At 35.5% G+C, this 25,897-nt stretch overlaps 1 protein-coding gene across 3 annotated transcripts in view; it reads right to left on the minus strand.

The window, feature by feature from the left end:
- Positions 1 to 25,897, minus strand: part of ARMC3 (armadillo repeat containing 3) — a 100,210-nt gene that overhangs the window by 68,599 nt on the left and 5,714 nt on the right. For all 3 annotated transcript variants that reach the window (XR_015549342.1, XM_004425299.3, XM_087420751.1), the window contains exons 3-4: positions 14,307 to 14,424; positions 3,790 to 3,915 (exon numbers count right to left, since the gene is read on the minus strand). Coding sequence is in view for 2 of the 3 variants with exons in the window: in XM_004425299.3 (XP_004425356.3) it covers positions 3,790 to 3,915; positions 14,307 to 14,424 (244 nt within the window). In the remaining variant the exon portion in view is untranslated. The remainder of the gene's footprint in view (positions 1 to 3,789; positions 3,916 to 14,306; positions 14,425 to 25,897) is intronic.

Below are 25,897 nucleotides of genomic sequence, written 5' to 3' on the forward strand. Positions count from 1 at the left end.
ACACATGTACCGAATTATCCCTTTCACCCTCCTCCCTCCCCCCATCCCCTCTGGTGACCACCAATCCAATCTCTGTCCCTGTGTGTTTGTTTATTGTTGTTATTATCTACTACTTAATGAAGGAAATCATACGGTATTTGACCTTCTCCCTCTGACTTATTTCACTTTGCATAAGACCCTCAATATCCATCCATGTTAAATTTTGATTTTAATAAAACTTGTACAGAATGCAAGTAAGAATTACATCTTGTTTGCATTCCATTTAATTATCAGAAATGCCAAAAATGTTTAAAGATAAGTATATTGATTTTTTTTAAAGTTCATTTTTGTATTATTTATATGAGCCTAATTAAGGCTAGACAGGTATGCCCCTACTTCTTTCCTGCCATCCTTAACCCCCTTTTTCTGAGAAGTAATAGCTGCTACTTTAGTTTTTTTTTTTTTTTAATTTTTTGTTTATTGCAGTAACATTGCTTATAACATTGTATAAATTTCAGGTGTACATCATTATACTTGTATTTCTGCATAGATTACATCATGTTCACCACCCAAATACTAATTACAACCCATCACCACACTCATGTGCCAAATTATCCCTTCCGCCCTCCTCCCTCCCCCCTTCCCCTCTGGTAACCACCAATCCAATCTCTGTCCCTATGTGTTTGTTTATTGTTGTTATTATCTACTACTTAATGAAGGAAATCATACAGTATTTGACCTTCTCCCTCTGACTTATTTCACTTTGCATAATACCCTCAATGTCCATCCATGTTGTCACAAATGGCTGGATTTCATCATTTCTTATGGCTGAGTAGTATTCCATTGTGTATATATACCACATCTTCTTTATCCATTCGTCCCTTGATGGGCACTTAGGTTGCTTCCAAGTCTTGGCTATTGTGAATAACGCTGCAATGAACACAGGGGTGCATGTATCTTTATGCATTGGTGTTTTCAAGTTCTTTGGATAAATACCCAGCAGTGGAATAGCTGGATCGTACGGTAGTTCTATCCTTGATTTTTTGAGGAATCTCCATACTGTTTTCCATAGTGGCTGCACCAGTTTGCACTCCCATCTGCTACTTTAGTTTTGCAATTTCTTTTCTTGGTCAATTATCTTCATCTGTAAGCCAAAATTAGCATTAACAGAATTTTGGAAAAGTTCACTTTGCAGCAGCTGAAGCAGATGGTCTCTGGATGAATTCTTCCTCACTAACCACTGGATATACTTGGCTTTTACTGGACACCTTTTCCTGTGGGATTCAGGGATGTGCTGTTCTTCAACCTGTCAAAACTTCTGCTCTTCTCTGTTTCTGTTCAAAATGGCTAAAAGAGGGCCAGCAAAATTGCAGCTAGCTATATGTATGTGAATAAGCTTGAAGCACAAAAGAATAATCGAGCTTCTGGGAAGTGCAGTGTCCTAAGGTGGTGGGCATCATTCTACAGTCAACATTCATTTAAAAAAAACCAAGTGTCATCTCCACAGGTTAAGAAATAATAGACTTGGCATAATACTCAGATCCTTCCAAGTGTTCTGGTGAACTATACAGATGTGTACCCTCTGGAAGAGTATTGGTATTCTCTTCTCACTCTTATGAGTCAAGTCTATATTGTTTGGAAAGATTTGTGTGAAGGCCGTACCAAAGTCTATGTTTACATGCTTGAACAAAAATATTTCTGGCCTTTTAGATCTCCAAGGACATTCTCCATTCAGTATACAAAATAACCTTCCATATACTTCAAAGTTTCCGCTGCAAGACTGACCATGAGGTCAAGAAGATTCATGCACTGGGAGCTCTCTGCTCCTTTTGTTTCTCTGCAGGAAGAATCTGCTCCTACAGGAAGACGCCACCTTGCTGCATCTGTATGTGACACCATGCCTTGGTCTGCCCAAACAAGTTAAAAGTTTTCATCAGAGGATTCTCCGTGGCATGAAATTCCCTTATCTGTATGAATTTAGCCCAAATCTGTTCAATAACAGAGCTTGTAGAACTATCCACTAGACCATTTTCATATGGCTCAATGAATGATTCAGATTCACTGGCAGCTCTTGTAAATTGATGGCACAGTTGATCAATTTGTTAGTTTGCTTTTTGACATCAGATTGTTCAAAGAATCTTTCTTTTCTTGAGGTTAAATCAGCAAAAATAATGGATACTAACCACCAGCATGACTTCGGGCAAGGAACCTAATCCTTTGAGGGTTCTGCCCTATTTCTAAAATGAGGAGTTGCACAAGAGGTGTTACAAAGTTCCTATGGTTCTCAAATTCTGTGTTGTGTAAACAGAATAAAACTTAAGAAGCTTTTAAATTTTCTCTTTTTTGGTTATAAATGCGTTCAATATGGCTCGTTCAATATGGCAGAATTAGTATACAGGCAACCCCTGAGATAAATCTATGGAGCCCCCACAATACAAATAATTACTACCTTATTTAACTTCTCTGTGTGTCAGTTGCCTCATATGTAAAGGGAATAACAATAGCACCAACCTCATTAAAATGATTTAACATATAAACAGCACGTAGAACAGTGCCTGGCACATTGTAAGTGCTACAGAAGTGTTGACAATGTTATCATAATCTAGGCTGGTGGAACATCCACTCCCCAACTGTCCTCATCCTGCTGCCATTCCCAGAAATACTCCCAGAGCCCCCGCTTTACAGCACAGCCACCATTGAGCTCCTGCAGTTGTTACCAGAACCCCTTACACTAACAAACCCTACTGAGTCCCATCTGCCTCAACACTGCAGGCGCTGTTCACACAGTCTCTGCAGCTGTGGCTGTAACGGCACAGACGCCACACAAAACTCTCCTTCCTCTTCTCTTCCCATCCTCCACTCATAGCTGTGTCTGAAGACACTAACGCCTTGCTGGATGCCATAGAATAAGGAGACCCCACTGTCTCACACAGCGTCCAGAGAAAGTGAGGGGGTGGGGGAGGGATGGGCAGGAAGTTAGGGGAGGAATTTGTGCTTGTGTTTTTGCTGAGAGGGGGAAGTATGACGATTTTAGTCATGTACTACGATAAAGAGAGACATGTTTATCCCAGCAGCCTGAGTTTCATGTTAGAATTCAGTCTCCACCAAGAATGTTATTTTTTATTATAAATTACGAGGCTTTGTTGGCTAACTCAAAAAGCTACCACTATAATTTGAAAATGACTTTCAAATGGAAAACGCATCCTGTTCATTAGTCAAGGACTGCCTTTATTGGCATGGTTTTGGTCAAACTGATATTCTAATAGACATAATGGCATATTTTAACTAATACTATTATTTCACCACATTAAATTTATGAAAATGTTCAAGCAAGTAATAGGTCTGATTTAAGGAGTAAATACACGTCTAAATTTATTTTTCGCAAAATAGAGTTTACAGTTTCAAAAAAATAAATGTATCGAAACTCTTTACCTTGGGCTTCCTTCACCATGAAATACATGTGAAGTGTAACTTACATAAAGACAGACAAATTACATTATACTAACTCAAGGAAAACCTATTTTAATTTGAAGAGACAATGATTGCTCTGCCAACTTGTAAGACGGAACGTACTACACCACCAGATTTGAGAGTTTTTCTGTGGATATATTTGCACATATTTTTATATTTTAAAAATATCCCTTAAAATAAGAAATCATACATTTTGTTGCATTATACTTACTTAACTTTTTTATTAACATTAAAGTCAGTTTGAATAAAATTAAAACAAATTCCTTAACATTACATTTAAAAGAAGGATAATGTATTACATGAGATTATTTGATTATTTTTGAAAGTTGATTTACTTACTATTAGAAGCCAGGATCCCAAATATCATAGTAGCATTTCTTCTTACAATTTTGTCTTCATGGGTGAGCAGTTTAGTTAAAGGTTCCACAGCTCCAAGTTCAAGGAGGGTTGCTTTATTTTCCTCACCTACATCACAGGTAAAATAAAATCATGCATGGATATCATCAATCTCATCAAAACTCTTCTTTGTGTCATTCCAATTTCTTATTTGCCATCTGCCTTTCACATGCCTCTTTGCTTCCACATGTATTTCTCTCAGAATAAACTTTAGAGCACAGGTATCCTGGACATTCCTGCTCTCCTTCCCCTGATGTTTACAAAACTGGCTTCTTGTCATTCAGTTCTTAGCTCCACTGCACCTCCTCAGAGGGGTCTCTAATCTGTCTATCAGTGTTATCACTACATGCAAGTCTTTCTCTCTTTATCCTGCTTTATTTTCTTCACACCACTTAAGGACCTCCATGCATTGTTGCCTCCTCCACTATAACTTAACTTCCTGTGAGGACAGATACCCTTTCTGTTCTATTCTCTTATATCCTCAGTGCCTAGCACGGTGCCAGTCAGGTACTGGCATAATTAATTGCATAATTTCCAACTTAATTATAAAAATTAATTAACACACACAGTCCCCACTTTAAGTTAGAGTGTGTGTGGTGGAGTTTGGGGGGCTCATTTTTCACCCAATGGGGTTACAGCTCCCATTATGTCACGCAAGATATGCCTGCAGCCAGCATGGAGGTGCACCCAGAGGCGAGCCACCAGGGTAACTGGGGACCCCTTAACTGTGGCAAGAAGCCCCAGAACCAGAAGGTCAGGTAAGGCGAGTCTCACCTAACTGTGGAAGCAGTTTATCCACACCCTGATGAGAGGGATACCAGTCTACAAAGTCAGGAATAATGTCTAGGTCTGATTGATTTCAGCTTTTCAATTTCACGGGCTATGAAAATATAGATTTCACTTTCAAAATTAATTTGAGAATATAATAAAGTCACTAACTTGTTTTGCCTGTTCTGTCATAAAATTAAAGTATTTTGTACTTTAAGTTATAAGTTCATATTCTGATAACCAGTTCTCAAAATACTGACTATATCTTTTTATAGCCCATGGAATTGCCCTGTTTCTAAATGATCAAATCTGTCACCTGATAAAAATATGTTGACATTTGCATAGTTAACTATTACAAACTTCCTTTTCAAGTCTTCCATAATATTTGCATTTTACTGAAATTCTAAAAGTTAATTTTTTAGATGAAAATATTTTGTCAAGTGAATTTTAACTTAAGATAAATTTTAAGATACTTATGCTTAAATAAAACTCTATGTTATATATCAGATTTTTATAAAAATTAAAATTTTGTCTTTAAATTTTCAGTCTGAGACTTTTATCATATAACAAATTATTTCTTCATTAAAACACATTTATTCCTATCATTTTTTAAATGATGGTATATATTCTAATTTCATGACTGGAGGAAAAGGATTTGCAAAACTAGTAACTTGTGTGTCACATTTTATATCTATTTTTTATTCTTTTTTAACAGCTTTATTGAGATATGATTGAACATACTATAAACCATACATATTTAAAGAGAACAATTTGATAAGTTTTGACAAGTGTGTACACCCATAAAACCAATACCACCATTAAGATAATGAACATATCTAACTATGCACTATTTTGCATTTCCTAGAACTTTATATAATAGAATCACACAGTATGTACTTGTTATTGTCTGGTTTTGTTTACTCAGTCTAGGTGTTTTAAGATTAATCCATGTTGTAGCATGTATCTTAGTTCATTCCTTTTTACTGCTGAGTACTATTCTATTATATGGATATACCACAATTTGGCTGGATCATATGGTAGGTGTACATTTAACTTTTTAAGAAACTGTGATTGCACCATTTTACATTCTCACCAGCAATGTATGAGGGTTCCAGTTTCTCCACATCCTAGCCAACACTTGTTACCGTCCATCTTTTTGATTATAGCAATCCTAGCAGGAGTGAAATGGTATCTCATCATAGTTTTAATTTGCACTTCCCTAATGACTAATGATGTTGAGCAAAAGGTACTTTTTTATCATCCATATATCTCTTTGGTGAAGCATCTGTTCAAATCTCTTGCTCATATATATATTTTCAATTTGGTTTGTTTTATTGAGTTTTGAGAGTTCTTTGTATATTCTGGACACAAATCCTTTATCAGATACATGATTTGCAAAACTTTTCTTGCAGTCTATAGCATATTATTTTTTTTAAATTACTAGACCTCTTTTTGAGCAGTTTTAAGTTTATAAAAAATGAATAGAATGTACAGAGTTTCCATATACTCCGTCTCCCCTCATCCCCCATTTCCCTGTTATTAACATGTTGCATTAGTGTGGTATGTTTGTTATAACTGACCAACCAATTGATACATTATTATTAATTAGAGTCCATGATCTACATTAGGATTCACTCTTCCTGTTGTACAGTTCTATGGGTTTTGAGAAACGCATAATGTCATGTATCCACCATTAAAGTATCATGTAGAATAGTTTCGCTGCCATAAAAATCCCCTATGCTTCACCTATTCATCCTTCCCTCCCTAACCCCAAACTACTGGCAACCATTGATCTTTTCACTGTCTCCATAGTTTTGCCTTTTCCAGAATGTCATATGGTACTTAGCTTTTTCAGATTGACTTCTTTCACTTAGCAATATGCATTTAAGTTTCCTCTATTTCTTTTCATGGCTTTATAGGTCATTTCCTTTTATCACTGAACAATATTCCATTGTATGGATGTACCACAGTTTGTTTATCCATTCACCTATTGAAGGACATCTTGGTTGCTTTCAAGTTTTGGCAATTATGAATAAAGCTGCTATAAACTACAGGTTTTTGTGTGGACATAAGTTTTCAACTCCTTAGGGTAATCAAGGAGTGTGATTGGTAAATCATATGGTTAAGACTAAGTTTAGTTTTCTAAGAAACTACCAAATTGTCTTCCAAAGTGGCTATACTATTTTGGATTCACACCAATGAATGAGAGTTCCTGTTGCTCCACATCCTTGTCAGCATTTGGTGTTGTCAGTGTTAGAATTTTAGCCATTCTAATAGGTGTGTAGTGGTATCTCATTATTGCTTTAATTTGCAATTCCCTAATGACATACAATGTCTTTTTAGATGTTTATTTGTCATCTGTATATCTTCTTTGATGAGGTGTGTGTTCAGTGTAAATTTGATGAAATCTAGTCAATTCTCCTTTTATGGATCATGTTTTAGTGTCACATCTAAGAAACTTTTGGCTAAGCCAAGGTCAGAACCCAAGGTTTTCTCTTGTGTGTTCTAAAAGTTTTACAGTTTTAAGTTTTACAATTGGGTCTATTATTCATTATGAGTTAATTTTTGCATATGGCACAAATATGAATTGAAGTGCAAATTTTTTTTTGCATGTGGATATCTCATTGTTCCAGAACCACTTATTGAAAAGATTGTCTTTACTCCACTGAATTGCTTTTGTATTTTTGTCGAAAAAATTGTCCATTTATATGTGGGCCTATTTATGGACTGTGTATTCTGTTTCATTGATCTATTTGTTTATCTTTGAGCCAATAACACTATCTTAATTATTGTAGCTTTCTAATATTCTTAAATCAGATAGTGTAAATTCTCCAACTTTGTTACTTTTTCAAAATTGTTTTGACTATACTAGGTTCTTTGCATTTCCATATGAATTTTAGAATTAGCTTGTCAATTTCTACCAAAAAAAAAACCTTGCTGAGATTTTGGTAGGAATTGCATTGAATCTAAAGATAAATTTGGGGAGAATTGAAATCTTAACAATTAACATCTTCCACTCCATGAACACAGTATATCTCACCATTCATTTAGAACTTCTTTAATTTCTTTCAGAAATATTTTACAGTTGTCAGTGTACAGATCTTTCACATCTTTTGTCAGATTTATCCCTAGGTATTTCATACTTTTTGGTGCTATTGTAAATAGTATTATATTTCATGTCAATTTCCAATTGTTTATTGCTAGTATGCAGAAATGCAATTGAGTTTTGTAGATTGATTTTGTATCCTGCAACTTTGCTCGTGTATTAGCAGTTTTTTGTACATTCAATAGAATTTTCTATATAAAAATCATGTCATCTTCTATAAATCAGATACAGTTTTGCTTCTTCTTGTCTAATCTGGATGTCTTGGTTTCTTTTTCTTGACTGATTGCATTGATTAGAACCTCCCATACAATATGGAATGAAACTGGTAAGAGCAGACATCCTTCTCTTGCTCCTGCTCTTAAAGGGAAAGCATTCAGTCTTTCACCATGAAGTACGATGTTAGTTAGCCATAGGTGTTTTACAGATACCCTTCATCAAATGGAGGAAGTTTGTATCTACTCCTACGTTGCTGAGATATTTTATCAGGAGTAGATTTTGGACTTTATAAAAACATTTTTTTTGCATTTATTGAGATGATCATATGGTTTTACTTTTAAAAAATATGATCTATTTCTTTCCTATTGCTGCTGTAACAAATTACCACAAACTTAGTGGCTTAAACCACAAATTTGTTATCTGTGGCCTGGAAGTCAGAAGTAGTAGTAGGTCTCAAAAGGCTAAATTCAACAGTGTTGGCAGGGCCATATTCCTTCTTGAAGCTGTAGGAGAGAATCCATTTCCTTTTTTTTTGCAATGGACATTCCTTGGCTCAATGAGCCTCTTCTATCTTCAGAGCCAGCAATCACACTACTCCAATTTCTGCTTCCACTGTCATGTTTTTTCTCCAACTCTGACTCTCCTATCTCCTTCTTCTACCTATAAGGACCCTTGTGATTGTGTTGGCCCCACCTAGATAATCCAAGATAATTTCTTCACCTCAAATTCAGCTGATTAGCAACCTTAATTATGTCTGCAACTTTAATTCCCCTTTGCCATGTAACATAACATATTCACAACTTCCAGGGATTAGGATGCAGACATTTGGGGGTTATTATTCTCCCTACCACACACAGTAAAACACCTTGATTGATTTTCAAATGTTAAAGCAACATTGAAATCTGGGGATAAATCTCATTTGGTCATGATCTGTTAGTTTTTTTATATATTGTTGAATTCAATTTGCTAATATTTTGTCTAGAACTTTTACATCTATGTTCATGAGGCACATTGGCCTGTAGATTTCTTTTCTTGTAATATCTTTGTCAATTTTGGGTATCAGGGTAATGGTGGCTTCATAGAATGAAGAGGGAAGTATTCCATCTTTTTCAATTTTCTGAAAGAATTTGTGTATAATTGGTATTATTTTTTCCTTAAGTGTTTGGTAAAATTCAGCAGTGAAAATATCTGACCTGGAGTTTTCTTTGTGAGAAGGTTTTTAACTACAAATTTCAATTTCTGTAATAAATATAGGGCTATTCAGGCTACTTTTTCTTTAGTGAGTTTTGGGAGTTTGTGTCTCTTTTTTTTTTTTTTTTTTTAAGAGTGAAGTAAGATCAAGATGCCTTCCTTTTTTTTTTCTTTTTTGAGGAGATTGGCCCTGCACTAACTTCTGTTGCCAAACTTCCTCTTTTTTCCTTTTTTTCCCCAAAGCCCCAGTACATAGTTGTGTAGCATAGTTGTAGAGTTGTAGCTCTTCTATATGGGATGCTGCCTCAGCATGGCTTGATGAGTAGGTCCACGCCCAGGATCTGAACCTACGGACCCCGGGTGGCTAAAGCGGAATGCACGAACTCAACCCCTGGGCACCGGACCGGTCCCTGGGAATTTGTGTCTTAAAATCAATTGGCCCACTTCATCTAAACTGTAGAATTTATTGGCATTAAACTATTCATAATATTCATATTATCCTTTTAATATCTGTAGGATCCATAGTGATGTTCTGTCTCTCATCTCTGATATTGGTAATTTTTCTCTCTCTCTTTTTATTTATCAGTTTGGCTAGATATTTATCTTTCTTATTGATCTTCTCAAAAAAAGCCAGCTTTTCTTTTCATTGCTTTTGTGCATTATTTTTCTATTTCATTGATTTCTGCTCTGATGTATATTATATCCTTATTACTAATAACTAGGTTTAATTTGCTCTTCTTTTCGAGTTTCTTAAACTGGAAGCAGAGGTCATTCATTTGAGAACTTTTTGTTTTCTAAGAGGCATTTAGTGCAATAAATTTCTCTCTAAATACTCTTTTAGTGGCATCCTACAAATTTTTATATGCTGTGTTTTCATTTTCAATTTGGATTTTTCTTTTTTGATTTCTTCTCTCACTCAGAAGTTATTTAGAAGTGTGTTATTTACTTTCTAGCTATTTCAGGCTTGTCCAGAGTTTTTTGTTATTGAATTTTAGTTTAATTCTATTGTGATATGACATATATTTTGTATGACTGGAACTTTTAAAAATTTATTAAGGCTTGTTTTATGGCCCAGAATAGGGTCTATTGTGATAAACGCCCTGTATGCACTTGAAAAGAATGTATACTCTGCTGTTGTTGGAGTGTTCCACAAATATCAATTAGGTTAAATTCATTTATATTGCTGTTCAAATCCTTTATATCCTTACAGATTTACCATCTATTTATTCTCTCATTTATTGAGAGAAGGGTATCAAAATCCTCGACTATAATTGTGGATATCTATTTTTCCTTGCATTTCTAGCTTCATGGATTTTGAAAGTCTGACATTAAGTATGTAACTGTTAAGGATTTTTCAGAGCCTCTTGATTAATTAACCCCTTTATTATTATTATAAAATGACCTTCTTTACCTCTGATACTACTCTTTTCTCTATTGTTCTGATATTAATATAGCCACTCTAGCTTTCTTTTGATCAGTGCTAGCATAGGATATCGTTTTTTTCATTCTTTTACTTTCAAGTTATTTGTGTCATTATACTATAAGTGCATTTCTTAAAGGCAGCACATAATTGGATCTTGCTTTTTATCCAATATAACACTCTCTCCCTGTTAAATTGAGGTACTCACACCACTTATTTAATATGATTATTGATACAGTTAGGTTTAAATCTACCATCTTGTTATTTGTTTTTGATGTGTCTCATTATTCTTTGTTTTCCTTTTTTTCATTTCTGCCTTCTTTGTATGAGTTGAATATATTTTTATGTTTCAATTTGATTTCCTTTGTTGGCTTATTTGATATTTCTCTTTGTTTTGTTATTTTAGTGGTTATATTAGGGTCTGTAATATACATTAACTTACCACAGTCTACTTTCAAGTGGTATTATACCACTTCACGTATAGAACAAGAATGTTACAATAGCATACTTCCATTTTTCCGCTTTTTACCTTTGTTCTGTTGTTGTCATATATCTTTCTTTTACATACGTTTCAGACTGCACAATATACGATTATCATTTTTGTTTAACATAACCAATTGCCTTCTAAGTGATTTAAATAATAAGAAAGAAATCTTATATGTTACTGTTTCTCGTGTTCTACCTTTATTCTTTTGTGTAGATCCATATTTCCATCTGGCATTATTTTCCTTCTGCTTGAAGGAGCTACTTTACCATAATTAGTAGTGTGGGTCTGCCTGCAATGAACTACTTCAGCTTGTGAATGTCTGAAAAAGACTTTATTTCTCTTATGTTTCTGAAAGATATTTTTGCTGCATATAGAATTCTAGGTTGAAAGTTTTTTTCTTTCAGTACTTTAAAGATGTTGCTCCACTGACTTCTTGCTTGTATCATTTGTGATGATGAGTCTATTGTCATCTTTATCTTTGTTCCTCTGAATGTAGCATGTTTTTTTCTCTAGCTGCTTTTAGGATTTTTCTCTTTATTACTCTTTTCAAGTAATTTGATTACGACGTCCCTTGGTATAGTTTTCTTCATATTCATTATGCTTGAGTTTTGATGAGCTTCTTGAATTGGAGGCTTAGAGTTTTCATCAAATTGGGGGAATTTTTGGTCATTATTTCTTTAAATACTTTTTCTGTCCCTCTCTCATTTTTTCAGAGACTCTAGTTACACATACATTGGGTCAGTTTGCATTTACTGATTGATTTATATCCTCATTATGAGTTGTATTTTCCTGCTTCTTTTCATGCCTGGCAATTTTTTATTGGATGCCAGACATTATGAATTTTACCTAGTTGGACAATGGATATATTTGTATTTTTGAAATTTGTTCTGGGACACAGTTAAGTTCTCTGGAAACAGTTTGATCCTTTCCAGACTTGCTTTTTAAATATTTCCTAGGTAATACTAGAACAAGGCTCAATCTAGGGCTAATTATTTCTAAGTATTGAGGCAAGACCCGTCTGTGTATCCTACATGATTCTCCATGAATCTTGAGGTTTTTCAGTGTGACTGATGGGAACAGGCACTACTTCTGGCCCTGTGTGAGCACCAGGCACTGTTATCTCTAATTCTGTTTGTAAATGGTCTGACTTCACATAGTTCCCACACATGTACATGCTGATCAGTACTCAGATCACTGAAGTGAGACCCTTTACAGATCTCCTGAGTTCTCTCTCTGTACAACTTTTTCCTGTTACTCTGTCCTGAAAACTCTTGCTGCCTTTGTCTCTCTGGACTCTCAGATCTGTCTTCTCAACTCAGAGAGTCCACCAGGCACTTCCTGTGCTATGGCCTGGAAACTCTCTGAAATCAATAAGCTGGGACAATCATAGGGCTTCTTCCTTTGTTTCCTGTCTCTCAATGGTCACTGTTCTTCATTGCCTGATATTCAGTGTTTTGCCAACTGTTATTTCATATATTTTTCTATTTTCTTAGTTGTTTCAGTCAGGAGGATAAACCTGGCCCCTTACTCTGTCTTGGCCAGAAGGCAAATCTCCATCATTTATCCTAAAAAAATATTTCAGAAAATACTACTAGTATAAAACACCAGACTTACAATAATTTCTCAATTGATTTCACATAAAATACATGCCTACCTATTTCTTGTCATATAAAAAGCCATGACAGATGATGACTCTATAAGGCTGAATGAGACTCATGCTGCCATAGGTGCATGATCCAGTGTTTCCCTGAAATTTGACACAGAATTCTCCACAATCTACTCATGGACCATACCTTCCAGAACCACTCTGGTTTCTGTCTGGGTTCCCAATGATGATACAGTAGGCAGTAGAGTGATACAGTAAGGCAAGTGGTTTACCATTTGCTAACTGAATGATTTGTTGTTCTATCATTCAAGTCCCAAAACAATGTTTAAGGTATCATTCTTTAAAATAAAACTGCTCCTATCTTAGTTTAAAAGGTTTTGTTAAAAATACCAAGTTATACTGAACTCTTCAAATATTGCAATTAAAATGTTATGCCGTGTAAGTCTAATTTTATCACCATTTGAAATGAACTAAATTATAACCATCTTTTATGTTTGTAAATCCTCTATGAATAAGCCTTTCAATAGGTTCTAATTTGTAACATTTACAATGTTTTAATAAACTTTATTTTTTACCACAGTTTTAGTTTGACAGAAAAATTGCAAAGATAGTGCAGAGAGTTCCCACATATCCCACATCCAGTTTCCCATGTTATTAACATTTTACATTAGTAGGTACATTGTTACAATTAATGAACCAATATTGATACATTATCATTAATTAAAGTCCATAGTTTATTCAGATTTCCTTACTTTTAGCCTAACTCTCTCTCTCTGTTCAGGGATCCTATCCAGGTTCCCCCACAACATTTAGTCATCATGAGTCCTTAGTTCCTCTTGGCTGTGAGAGTTTCTCAGACTTTCCTTGCTTTTGACGGCTGTGACAGTTTAGAAGAGTACTGGCTAGGCATTTGTAGAATATCCCTGACTTGGAATTTGCCTGATTTAGGGGTTATAGGTTTTTGGGAAAAATAACAGAAGTAAATACCATTTTCATTATATCATGTCAAGGTCACATATCAACATGACTTATCACTGTTGACATTGATTTTGATCACCTAGCTGAGGTGGTGTTTGTCAGGTTTCTCCAATATAGACCTAGTCTTTTTTCCCCTGTTTCCATTTTGTACTCTTTGGAAAGAAGTCACTATGCACAGCCTGCATCTAAGAGTGGGAAGTTATATTCTGCCTCCTTGAGGGCAGAGTAGCTACGTAAATTATTTGGAATTCTTCCACATAGGGGATTTGTCTTTTCTCTCCCATTTATTTACTTATTCAATCATTTATTTGTATCAGTATAGGCTCATAGATATTTATTTTCTACTTTGGGTTATAATCCAATACTACTTTATTTATTTTGTTGCTCAAATTGTTCCAGCTTTGACCTTTGGAAGTTCTTTCAGCTCCTGTGACATTTACAATTTTTTAAACGTCAATAAAACCTTCAAAATGACTATTCTACCCAGTGACTGAATTACTCCTTAGGATTAGGTTAGGCACTTAGGGAGATGCATTACTTACAGGTAATGCATTAAATGATATTCTGGTTGTCTGAAAGAATGCATCCGACAGGAAGTAAGTTCAAGACTAGGGAGAAGAGTGCCCATTATGTAGGAAATATTTTAAGAAACTAATGAAATAGAAAGATAAACTGAAAAAATCCAAACCTTTTAAAGCAAATCTATAAATGGCTTCACATGCTTTAGCCAAAATGTCTTCTTCTGGAGAATTAAGCATTAACACCACAGTTGCTGCTTTTTTGCTTTCAATTGTTAATGGATCAAACTGAAACGCAGAGAGAAAAATATCAGGTTCACATACGAGATTTGAAGCACATAAAAAATAAATAGTGTCTGGAAACTTAAAGAGAATGTAACCTTACAAAAAAGATGTGGTCACTGCCCACTAAGTGCATTGTAAAGTTTTTATTTAAAAAATATCACTGATAGAGAGACCATTGTCAACATTGGCAGCTTTGGAATTCCTGGAGGATGGTGGGAAAAGCAAAGTGTTTTGAAATCTGACAAATCTAGTCTCTTAATTTAGCCATGTGGGATCAAACAAGTTACTTAAGCTGCTAGAGTTTCAGTTTCCTTTTCTGTATAATGGGTATAATAATACCTATCTCAAAGGATCAGGAGAGGATTAGAGATCATACATGTAAAGCACTTAGCACATTGTGTGGCACATAATAGATGCTGACTAAATAACATATATTAGAATAATTCTTAGTCAATACATAAGAGTTCTTGAGTACCTGGATATAATAGAGTTCCTGACAGTATCCATAATCAGAACCTGCTTTCTAATCACTACACTATTTCTGGGAAAGGAGGAATTACATATGTGAAACAACTAAAAAACAATAGAAAACAGCATATAACAAAATGTAAAATTGGATAAAATCTGGAACAGGGGAAATAGTAATTTAGTATAAAGAAAATATATATAACTCTAGGAAGACCTATATCCTGCCACGAGATCTTGAGAATTCATGTGTAGCTAAAATGAACAATAACAAACTCATGACACCTATGGGCTTTCTTCGGTCAAGGAGAAAACAAATTATTACACTATTTTTCTTCCATTTAGACTGGTGGCAGAGGAAGTTCTGCTTATGCTAAAAAAAAATTTGAATTTCAAAGCTTTAGCTGGCTCTTTGTGTTGGCCCTTCCTAAATGAACATCTTACTGTGTTTTGGGATACAACAAAGGAGTTCAGTTTTAGGCATAGGATGTAGAGACAGATTATTCTGAATAACGAAACATAATTGTGTGAGGATGGAAGAGTGAAGAAGACAGAGAAGATGGCAGAAAGCAATGACCTGAAAGGGCACGGCTGGGATAAACATTCCCCTTAAAGGGGAAATGGCTGTTGGATTTTAAGACAGCAATATCGAACAACCAAATTAAAGCTGTTGTCTGTGTATGTCTAACTCTATACTAGGAACTGTAAGAGTTAAGAAAGTCATGTTGTTTGTTCTCAAGCCTCTTAGACTCTTTTTTGGGGGAAAATCTTCAGTAACAGTCTGCCATATGCACCAGGCTTGTGGTATTTGTGAGTTTCCAGTGACATGAACCAGTGAGAAAAGATGGCCTCTAGCAGAGCCCAGAGCAATGGCTAGACTGCTGGCTGCAACCCTGATCAGGAGAGCATAAGGACGCAGAAATCCACAGAAATTTTAAGGGAGAACTTCTGAAAGTATTTGAGGACTGAAGCATGAGAACCATCTTACTTAGGTATTAAAGGGCAGCCCCAGATTGCCAGAGGACTTGGGGTCATCAGATTACACATGTGGCTCACTGACCACATTTTTTTAATTTGAAAAATCAGGGAGTTGGATTATACCTCTTAGATCTCTTCCAGATATAAAACTCTAGAATTCTATGAAATACAAAAACATGACAGAGACAATAAATGTGGGGATGAGGAAGGGGAAATTAATTTGAACTGAGGTAAATGGAGAAAGGTCCATGGAGGTGGTAAAATGTTAGATATGATTTGAAGAACGAATAAAAGGTTGAGATAAGGAGGAAGGATACTCAAATGGGAAAAATCGCACTAGGCAGGCTTAAAATGGGAATGAACGTTGCCTTTATGGTGGATAAAAGAGGAGCTTGACTAAATAGAAAATACATAATAGGAAGCAGAAATAATTTTGAATAATAAGGAAAGACAAGGCCTCAGCAAATGACCCAATGACCCTCCCTTCACTCAACTCTCTACTAAGATAGTCAACAAAGTTCAGAGGTAAAAGGATTGTGACCCTAGAAATTTATATTTGGCTAAGTTATCATTCATAAGTGAAAAAGATATGTTCAGGCATTCACAAACTCAACAACTATATACTCAAACAAATTACTTGGAAAATACTCCAGCCAAAATTGGGGAGGACAAAATATAAAAACAACAGTGGTGGATCAACAAGCACAGTAAAATATATAGTCAAACTGATTGATAAGATGCTGTGAATCGTAATGTAATTCTTAAGAAAAGATTCCTGAAGTAACAATGACACACTACAAGAAAAATGTTAATAATGACTTGGAATTAAAATTCTAGATTTTTTTTCAACAAAACTCAGGTAAAAGAAACTTTTGGTAAAGAAAACAAGATTGTTGCCTAGTTATTACTTATTTTTTACATCAACAGGAAAAACAGGTTTAAATATGTGTTTTTAACAGGCTACAGATAAGTAGTAGAGTTCCAAATTACCAAAAGGAAAGGGTACCAAAGCAAAGTGGCTCAATTCAGAAAAAGGAAAGAAAATATAAAACAAATACAACATGAAAATGTAGCAAAGAAAAACCAAAAACTTAAAATAAAATGACAGGAATAAAATCAAATATATCAATGACCAAAATAAACATCAATAGGGTAAATAAATCTCATTAACTAAGATTGTCAGATTGGGTTAAAAAGCAAAACCTACTCTGTTTTTTTGTGTATCGATAGATATTTCTTCCACTTGATCATCCAGAATATGAATTCAGATCTCTCTGACCAAGATATAGAAGATTTCCATCACCGGTGAATATTTCCTTCACATTCCTTTCTCCTCCAAAACTCCAGAAAGATAGTCATTATACAAATTTTAAAATGATCAATTAGTTTTTCCTGTTCTTGAACTTCATATAAATGGAATCATACAACATGAACTCTCACATCTGCCTTCTTTAGCTCAGCACAATGTCTTTGAGATTCATTCACATTTTTGTATTACTAAGTCATACTTTTATGGCTATATAGTATTCTGTTGCATGAATATACTAGTTTGGGTTCTTTTCTTTTAGTTTGAGGCTATCATGAATAAAGCTGCAAGGAGTATTCTTGTACATGTCTTTTTGTGGATATATGCCTTCATTTCTCTTGGATGTAAACTGTCAGGGAGGGAGAATTCTACTCCTCTTGAATTTTTATGGCTGGATTAATAACAACATTGACACAAAACCAGATTAACAGGAGAAAAACCAATTTAATACTTGCACATGGAAAATCATGGTAGCCAACCAACAAGTGGTTAAAGATACAGCTTCATTGTTCAGCTACTCCCACTATAGCTATTCTTCAACTTCATTGGGACCCCCAGTCCATTTATTCCCTCTAGTTTCACTTCATCAGCTTTCTCATTCCTTCACTTTACTTCTTACCCTGCTTAGATTTTACGATCTATTATTTTAATAACACTCCTGACAAACCCTAAACCTCCTTGTCCTTCTGTCGTTTCATTAAATCAGTTTTAGAAAACCCAAACCATGAACAAACACTAGTATTTGCTTTCTTTGCATTTGCATCAAGCATCCAAGCATTCTTAGAGAATGTTAAACTACAGGAAAAATTAGGGTTCCTATAAATTCATGATCAACAATTTCAGAAGGGACTCAAATCTACCATATCTGCACATTTTCTTCTGTTACATTAGACAAACTGTTTCTTCTACTATCCAAGCCCATTATCTAATGTGTGTTTTGGATTTTTAACCCATTCATGTTAATCAATTCATTCACTCAATAAACATTTATACTCGACCCCTAATAAGTCGCAGACACTAAGAACAGCACATTAAACAAGATAATCAAGTCCCCTATTCTCATAAAACCTATAGATTCTCAGTTACCTCATAGTATTAATCATCCCTTCTTTCTCAGGTGTAGTAACTTCTTCCTATTAATTGAATTATTCCCATATACCTCTTTTGAATCCACTTTACAGAGGGCCAATTTAGATTCAATACAATGCACCTATTTTAAGTGTACGTTTGATGAGTTTTGAGAAATATATATGACCATAAAATCAACCAGTCCAAACAATATGTGGCACTTTCCATTACCCCAAAACATTCTTTCTCGCCTCTATGCAGTTGATTCCCCTTCCCATATCCAATCAAGGCAACCACCGACCTGGCTTTCTTTCACTGTAGATTAATTTTGACCGTTTTAGAATTTCATATTAATGAAATTATCACATAGGTACTCTTTATGTATGGCTCTTTTCATTTGGCAGAATGCTTATGAGATTCATCCATATTGTTCCATGTATCAGTCGTTCATTCCTTTTTACTGCTGAGTAGTATCTCATTGTATGAATATATGAGATGTATGAATAATTTGTCTATCCATTCAATTTGTTGATGGACCTTTGTGTTGTTTCAGTTTGGGGTCATTATGAATAAAGCTGCAATGAGCATTTTCATACAAGTCTTCTTGTAGATCTATGTTTCCATTTCTCTTGAGTAAATACCTAGGAGTGGAATTGCTGGCTTGTCTGGCAAGTGTATGTTTACCTTTACCAGAAAATAAAAGTTTTTCCCAAAGTAGTTTTAATGTCTTGCATTCCCACCAGCAATGTATCTGTATCCAACACAGTATACCTCTTCACTTGTTTAGATCTTTCTTAATTTATCTCAGCAATGTTTTATAGTTTTCAGCATATAGGCCTTACATTTATTTCGTTAGACTTATCTCTGCATATTTCATTGTTTTTGATGCTATGGCAAATAATATCTTTTTTCTCTTCATGTATTTTAAACTTGTGTTTTTAGGTGAACAACATTTAGGACTGTTTTTCCTCTTAAAAATGAATCTTTTCAATTATTATGATATGTATATCTTTTTCTCTGGTAATATTGCTTGTCCTGTAATATACTTTGTCCAGTATTAACACAGGCACTCCAGCTTCCTTATCATTAGGGTTTGCATGGTATATATTTTTCCATACTTTTACTTTTAACCTATCTATATCTTTATATTTAAAGGAGATTTCTTATACACAGCTTATAGTTGGGTCTTGCTTTTTTATTCAGTATGACAATCTCTCACTTTTAATTGGGGTATTAAACGACTTACATTTAATATAGTCATTGATATGGTTGGGTTTTAATGGACCATCTTGCTATTTGTTATCTCTTTTTCCCATTTGTTCCCTGTTACTTTTTTCCTGTCTTCTTTTGGATAACTGAATTTTTTAGTATCCAATTTTATCTCCCCTATTGGCTTATCAACTGATATTTCTTCTGGTTATAGGTCACATTTTCCTTTGCTTATATAATAATCTTTGATTGGATACTGGACATTGTGAAAATTATGTTGTTGAGTGTCTGGATTCTTTAGGTAAGGGGTCTTCTCTTGAAGGATGTTGAATTTAGTTCTGCTAGGCAGTTGCCTTACTTATAGATCAGCCTGATCTATCTAAGGCCTGTTTTAAAGCTTTATTAGGGCAGGTTTAGGGAAGCCTTTACTCTAGAGCTGGTTTAGCCATACTACTGCTAATATATGACCCTTCTGGGGCCTCTACTTAATGCCCTGGGTGTTCATTAAGGTCTCTCCATTCTTTATGTTCAAAATTAGAATGTCTCCCAGACTTGTGTGAACTCTAAAATTTATTCAGCTGACAACTCCCTAATATTTGATCATGCCTGTTCTTTGTCGTATGGAGTTTTACCCTGTGCAGCTTAGAAGTCAAAGAATCAAAGACCCCATTCACCAGATTTCTAGAGCTATTTGTCTATGCACTCCCCTCCACTCTCGCACTCTGCCCTGAAAATTCCAGCCACCTTAGCCTCCGTGAACTCTGATTTCTCAAAACTCTTATTTTAAAACAAAAACAAACTTTCCCCAGATATTAATCATCCTCCATGTGCCAACCTATCTCTCCTTCCCTTTCACAGTCAAAAATCTTATGAATTATTTACTTTTTTCCATTTTTTCACTCTCACTTCCTGCTGAACATCCCCAGTGTGACTCTCATCCTCATCAACTCACCAAAATAGTTCTCACTAAGGCCATCATCAGTGATCACCACGTCACCTACCACTTCTTGATAGTTTTATTTCATTTCTAGAAAATTAAAATAATAAAACAGGGGCCACCCTGGTGGTGCAGCAGTTAAGTTCACACACTCTGCTTTGGTGGCCCCCAGGGTTCACGGGTTCATATCCTGGGCATGGACCTACTCACTGCTCATCAAGCCATGCTGTGGCAGTGTCCCACATAGAGGAACTAGAAGGACCTATAACTAGGATATACAACTATGTACTGGGGGCTTTGGGGAGAAAAAAGAAAATGAGGAAGATTGGCAACAGATGTTAGCTCAGGGCCAATCTTCCTCAAAAAAAAAAAGTTGATGTTAAAAATAATAATAATAATAATAAAACAATACTTGAAACTACAGAAGCTTATGCCTTTTTAAATTGTCAGGACTCTATCTCTCTGGATAAATTTTCTCTTGCTTTTTATTCATGGTAGTTTAGATATTGAAAATCCTTAGGCTTTCTGTGTGTGTGTGTGTGCGTGCGTGCGTGCATGCTTTTTTGTGGGGAGAGGGTCCACAGTTACCATCCTACTCTCATAAGGCCTCCTGACTCCCCACCAAACCCTTAGATTATCTTTACCACATAAGACAGTTTTCCCAGCATTCTGGCTGGTTACCTTCTCCAGCAACCCCCATTTAGAACAAAATTTCCCTTCCAATTTTAGAACTTCCACTTCAGAGCCCTCTGACATTTTATATTCTTAAAGCTGATTTTATAACCATATGAATAAATTTCCTATATTGAAACATGGATATGTCATGATCTCCACAGAATGACTACAATTCTCAAAGAAGCAGAGTACATGAAAATACTTTTCTTTTTTTGTGAGGAAGATTAGCTCTGAGCTAACATCTGTGGCCAATCCTCCTCTTTTTGCTGAGGAAGATTGGCCCTGGGCTAACATCTGTGCCCATCTTCCTCTATTTTATATGTGGGACGCCTTCCACAGCATGGCTTGATGAGCAGTGTATAGGTCCACGCCCGGGATCCAAACCTGTGAACCCTGAGCCGCCAAAGCGGAGCGCATGAACTTAACCACTACGCCACCAGGCTGGCCCCCATGAAAACACATTTAAACAAAAACTATAGTTATTACCTCTTAATCCCTCTTCAATAGTTTAGAAAACACTTCAGTATTTTACCACATCTTCCAGTCATCATCAAGAAAAAGGTGATATGGGGTACAAGAAGCTTAAAGGGAAGATTGAGACTGTGAGAATTACAATCTAAAGAGCTGTCAAAGGAGGAGAAATACCAGTGCTTGGCAGAGAGTGGAGAAACTTGGCATGACATTTGTTTCTCCCACAGAGCCTACAGCATTATAGTAATTTTTTATTAAAAAAGGCACTGAGAATAAAATGATAGCTATAACAGAATGGCACATGACTAAATAAATAATACTGTGCTGTAATTACATATCCCATCTGCCTTCCCGTGAGGAACTCACAGTCAGTCACCAGCAAGCTGATTGTGAAATTATAATTTCACGCTCTGTACAAAATAAATGATGAACCAAAATTATTTACAAAAAGAATGAAAGAAAGGGGAAGCAGTTTGGCTAAGCTCTGAATTCTAAGCTCAGTTAATTAGAGACGCGATAGACTTATAGAAATATTTTTATATCTCTGTTAAGGAAATAAGACTGTCAGGAATAGTACTGTCCAATAGAACTTCAATGATAGAGATGTTCTGATTCTGCGTTGTCCAATACAGCAGTCACAGGACACATGTGGCTCTTAAGCACTTAAAGTATAACTAATGCAAGTGAAGAACTGAACTTTTTATCTTATTTTTTAATTGTTAATTTTAATTAATATAATTTTAATTATTATAAATTTAAATTTAAATAACCATATGTGGCTGGTGGTTACTGTATTAGAAGCACAGGTCTAAAAGAATACAAAATTATCAAGTTAAACTCAGTGAAAATAGGTAAATCATGACAATTGAATGATTTTTATGGTATCGATAAATACAAATAAAAGACTTTTTTTACTTCTTTTGGAATGTGTTGACCACATCAGTGGTCCCAGATCATGAGGAGCCAATTACACAGGAAGAGAGAGACTGATAAAGAGAAGGAGGTAGACTGTACCATTCTAGTATAAACTTTTCATAAAGAATATCTAGACATCAATTAAAATCCACTAAAAAGTGTAAAGGTTCAAATTGAAAGCAACTAAAATGGCCTCTAGCTTTCTTTATAATCTGAATCAAAGTAAACTTCTAGAGCAAGGTAAGCAAGCTGGTAATTATTTATACAGTTTTGTATATATATGTTATTTATGAATTTATACTATATTTTTTATTAATTTATGATGTTTTGTTTATCTGTGATGAGGGAGAAAGAAGGGAAAATAAGTTCCTATGATACTTCATTTCTAAAGAAAGTTTATGGCAGTTTTGGCAGTGTACGACAAAGAGTTAAAGGTTGAGTTCTGAGGTTGAAGAGGGTCTGGGAAAAACAAGCCCTCGGAGACATCCTACTCTTCCGAGGAACTGGGTCTGGTTGCCCAGGTGAGGGAGCAGATTCTGCTGTTGCCCGTTGCTCTGACCCAACACTCACCAAGCTTAGCCCTCCAAAAGCACTTAACTAGGGAGAGAAGGTATTGACCCAATAACATAAATGTTTAGTTAACTTGATACTTATTGAGATTCTGGAGCCAGGTCATAATCTCGTGTGAGTTTAGATACTGTAGATTTATCCACTGAAGCTCAGTCGCCTCTGAAATATTAAGAGAATAAAATTTCCATGCTCATAAACTCCAAGACCTGACCATGAATCATGACAGCCACACAACGGGCCTCCGGGAACTTGAGTGGCCAGCTGGTCTTCCACAGCTGATATCCCTGCCTCCTTTCACAGTTCATACAAACTTTTACAGTTTTGTAGAATGATGAACAGCACCCTCAACTATATCATCCATAATAACAACATTTACTAAGTTCTTATCTAGTGCCAGGCACTGTTCTAAGCATCTTATATTTATCTAACCTTGCCTCATCGCTGGGAGTGGATATGAAGTGGATATCCTATGAACTGGTACCATTACACCCCCACCGGGCTAGGCAGACGTTAGGAAATTTGCCCCAGGTCATAGATGGTGGATGGTGGAGTAAGGATCAGACTCTGGCAGTATGTAACTCTGGAGCCTATACTCTTATTCATTAAATATCTTGCCTTATACTAAATAGTGCCTACTAAGGTCGCTTCTGTAAATACTTCTTCTATGCAATCATTCCACGGGAAGTTTGCCTTTTATTAAAGCATCACAAACAACCTTTCAGCCAGACATAGAAATGATTTGGAGACACAGAATATAGTTGTATTGATCATTCAAGCCATATCTTCCCCACATCTAGGCATCTCTTTAGCTAGTGTTCTCTTTTATGAGAAGGAATAGAGCTCAATAAACCATATATTCACATATTAATGTACTTTGTAATAATGACAATATTAAGAAAAGCAAAGGGAGCTTTTTGTTTTAACCATATCACCAAAAACTCTGCTTTCTATCCCTATTATCCATTTTAACCAGTAGGTGAAAGACAAAAATTAAAATCTTTGGAAACAATGTTTTTAGGAAATGTATAAGAAGCAAATTGTCATTAGTTGACATAGAAAAGTTTATTTTCTTAAGCAGTTATATATCCATCTTTTAAATCTGGTTTTCACTTATAATTTGCACAACAAACCTTTCATAGACTTTGAAGAGGTACACCTTGGGACAAACTCCACGCTCAGATACTTTAAATTGTGGTATACTGTTTTGAAGTATTCGAATTTACGACATAGAAAAGTGGTTAGATATTTCAATACTAGTCTATCAGCTTTATTAACATAAAGTCAGGGCAGGGGGAGGATAGAAGGACCCTCAGTCAACGCAGTAGTCAGGGACCATTGGTAATTGTTACACATGCCTTTGGCTGCCCCCAAGGCTGTAGTGAACTGAGGAAACAAGAGCTCGATTTCTGTTAACACTAGGATTGGAATAGTTTCTCAAGCCCTTGATTGTGTTCCCCAAGGATTGGAGGACAGAGGAGAATACCAGCAAGACATTATGAAATTATAGAAAGTGTATTAGACAAATATATGTATTGTTTAATAGTTCCTTGATTCCAATTTTAATCAGAAAGTGTTTGCTGTCAAGTACTATGTTCACGTGTCCACTTTCTAGTAATAAGGTGTCAATGATGCTATTTGGCAGCATAAAGAGGGGTAGTGCAAACCTAGGATGCAAGGAAAAACTAAGAGAATTTGGAACATTTTAGAAGTATGTCCAAAAGGGAGCAGCCAGACGGATGAAACTACATCAGGAGACCACAATGACCACCTCTGTAAAGCTTTCCTACAGCTGGGCAGACAGGTGCTTCTGTAGTCTTTGTTCCCAGCAGTATTAAAGGGTCAGATATAAGTAGTTACACAGGTGTGTGTGTGTGTGTGTGTGTGTGTGTGTGTGTGGCAGAGTCTAAAAGATTCCCATGACAATAGATCTTAATTACTGAGTATTAACTATGTGCCAGGCACTGAGAACTTTATGTGCTTAACTTCATTTTAATTCACTCAACAGCTGAAATGAGTTGGACATTGCAATTCCCACTTAAGAGATAGAGAAAAACTGAAATAACTTGGCCAAATTTGGCAACTTCTCCAAAATAACAACAGTTTGTGACAGGCAGAACTGGGACGAAGTTCACATTCATAACCACAATGCTCCAATGTTCTCGGGGAGATCCTTGCACCTAGCTCAGATTCCTTCAAACTGTAAAATTCTGTTTGAGTGAGTCTGTCAACCACACTCATTTTTTTCCATTCACATTTTATTTGAAGAAAATCACACCAAGCGTCTTTTTCAAAATAAGTTTCTAGGGGCCGGTCCTGTGGACTAGTGGTTAAGTTCAGCACACTCCGCTTTGGCGGCCCAGGTTCAGTTCCCGGGTGCGGACCTACACCACTCATCAGTGGCCATGCTGTGGCAGTGACCCACGTACAAAATAGAGGAAGATTGGCACAGATATTAGCTCAGGGCAAATCTTCCTCAGCAAAAAAAAAAATTTTATTTTTAAAGTTTCTAAACTGAAAATTGCCCAACGTCATTTTCTATTTTTAATAAAATCTTTTAGTAATTCATAAACTTTAACGAGAGAAGATAAAACCCTGCTTTTAAGAGAGAGACAGGGCCTACCCACACATCTATGGACAGCTAATCTTTGACAAAGGAGCCAAGAACATACAATGGGGTAAAGAAAGTCTCTTCAACAAATGGTGTTGGGAAAACAGGATAGCCATATGCAAAAAAATGAAAGTAGACCCTTACCTTACACCATACACAAAAATTAACTCCAAATGGATTAAAGACTTGAATGTAAGACCTGAAACTGTGAAACTTCTAGAAGAAAACATAGGCAGTACACTCTTCGACATTGGTCTTAGCAACATCTTTTCAA

Source organism: Ceratotherium simum, chromosome 32 (assembly GCF_057802395.1).
Source record: "Ceratotherium simum simum isolate JZ-2026a chromosome 32, ASM5780239v1, whole genome shotgun sequence".
Taxonomy (NCBI): domain Eukaryota; kingdom Metazoa; phylum Chordata; class Mammalia; order Perissodactyla; family Rhinocerotidae; genus Ceratotherium; species Ceratotherium simum.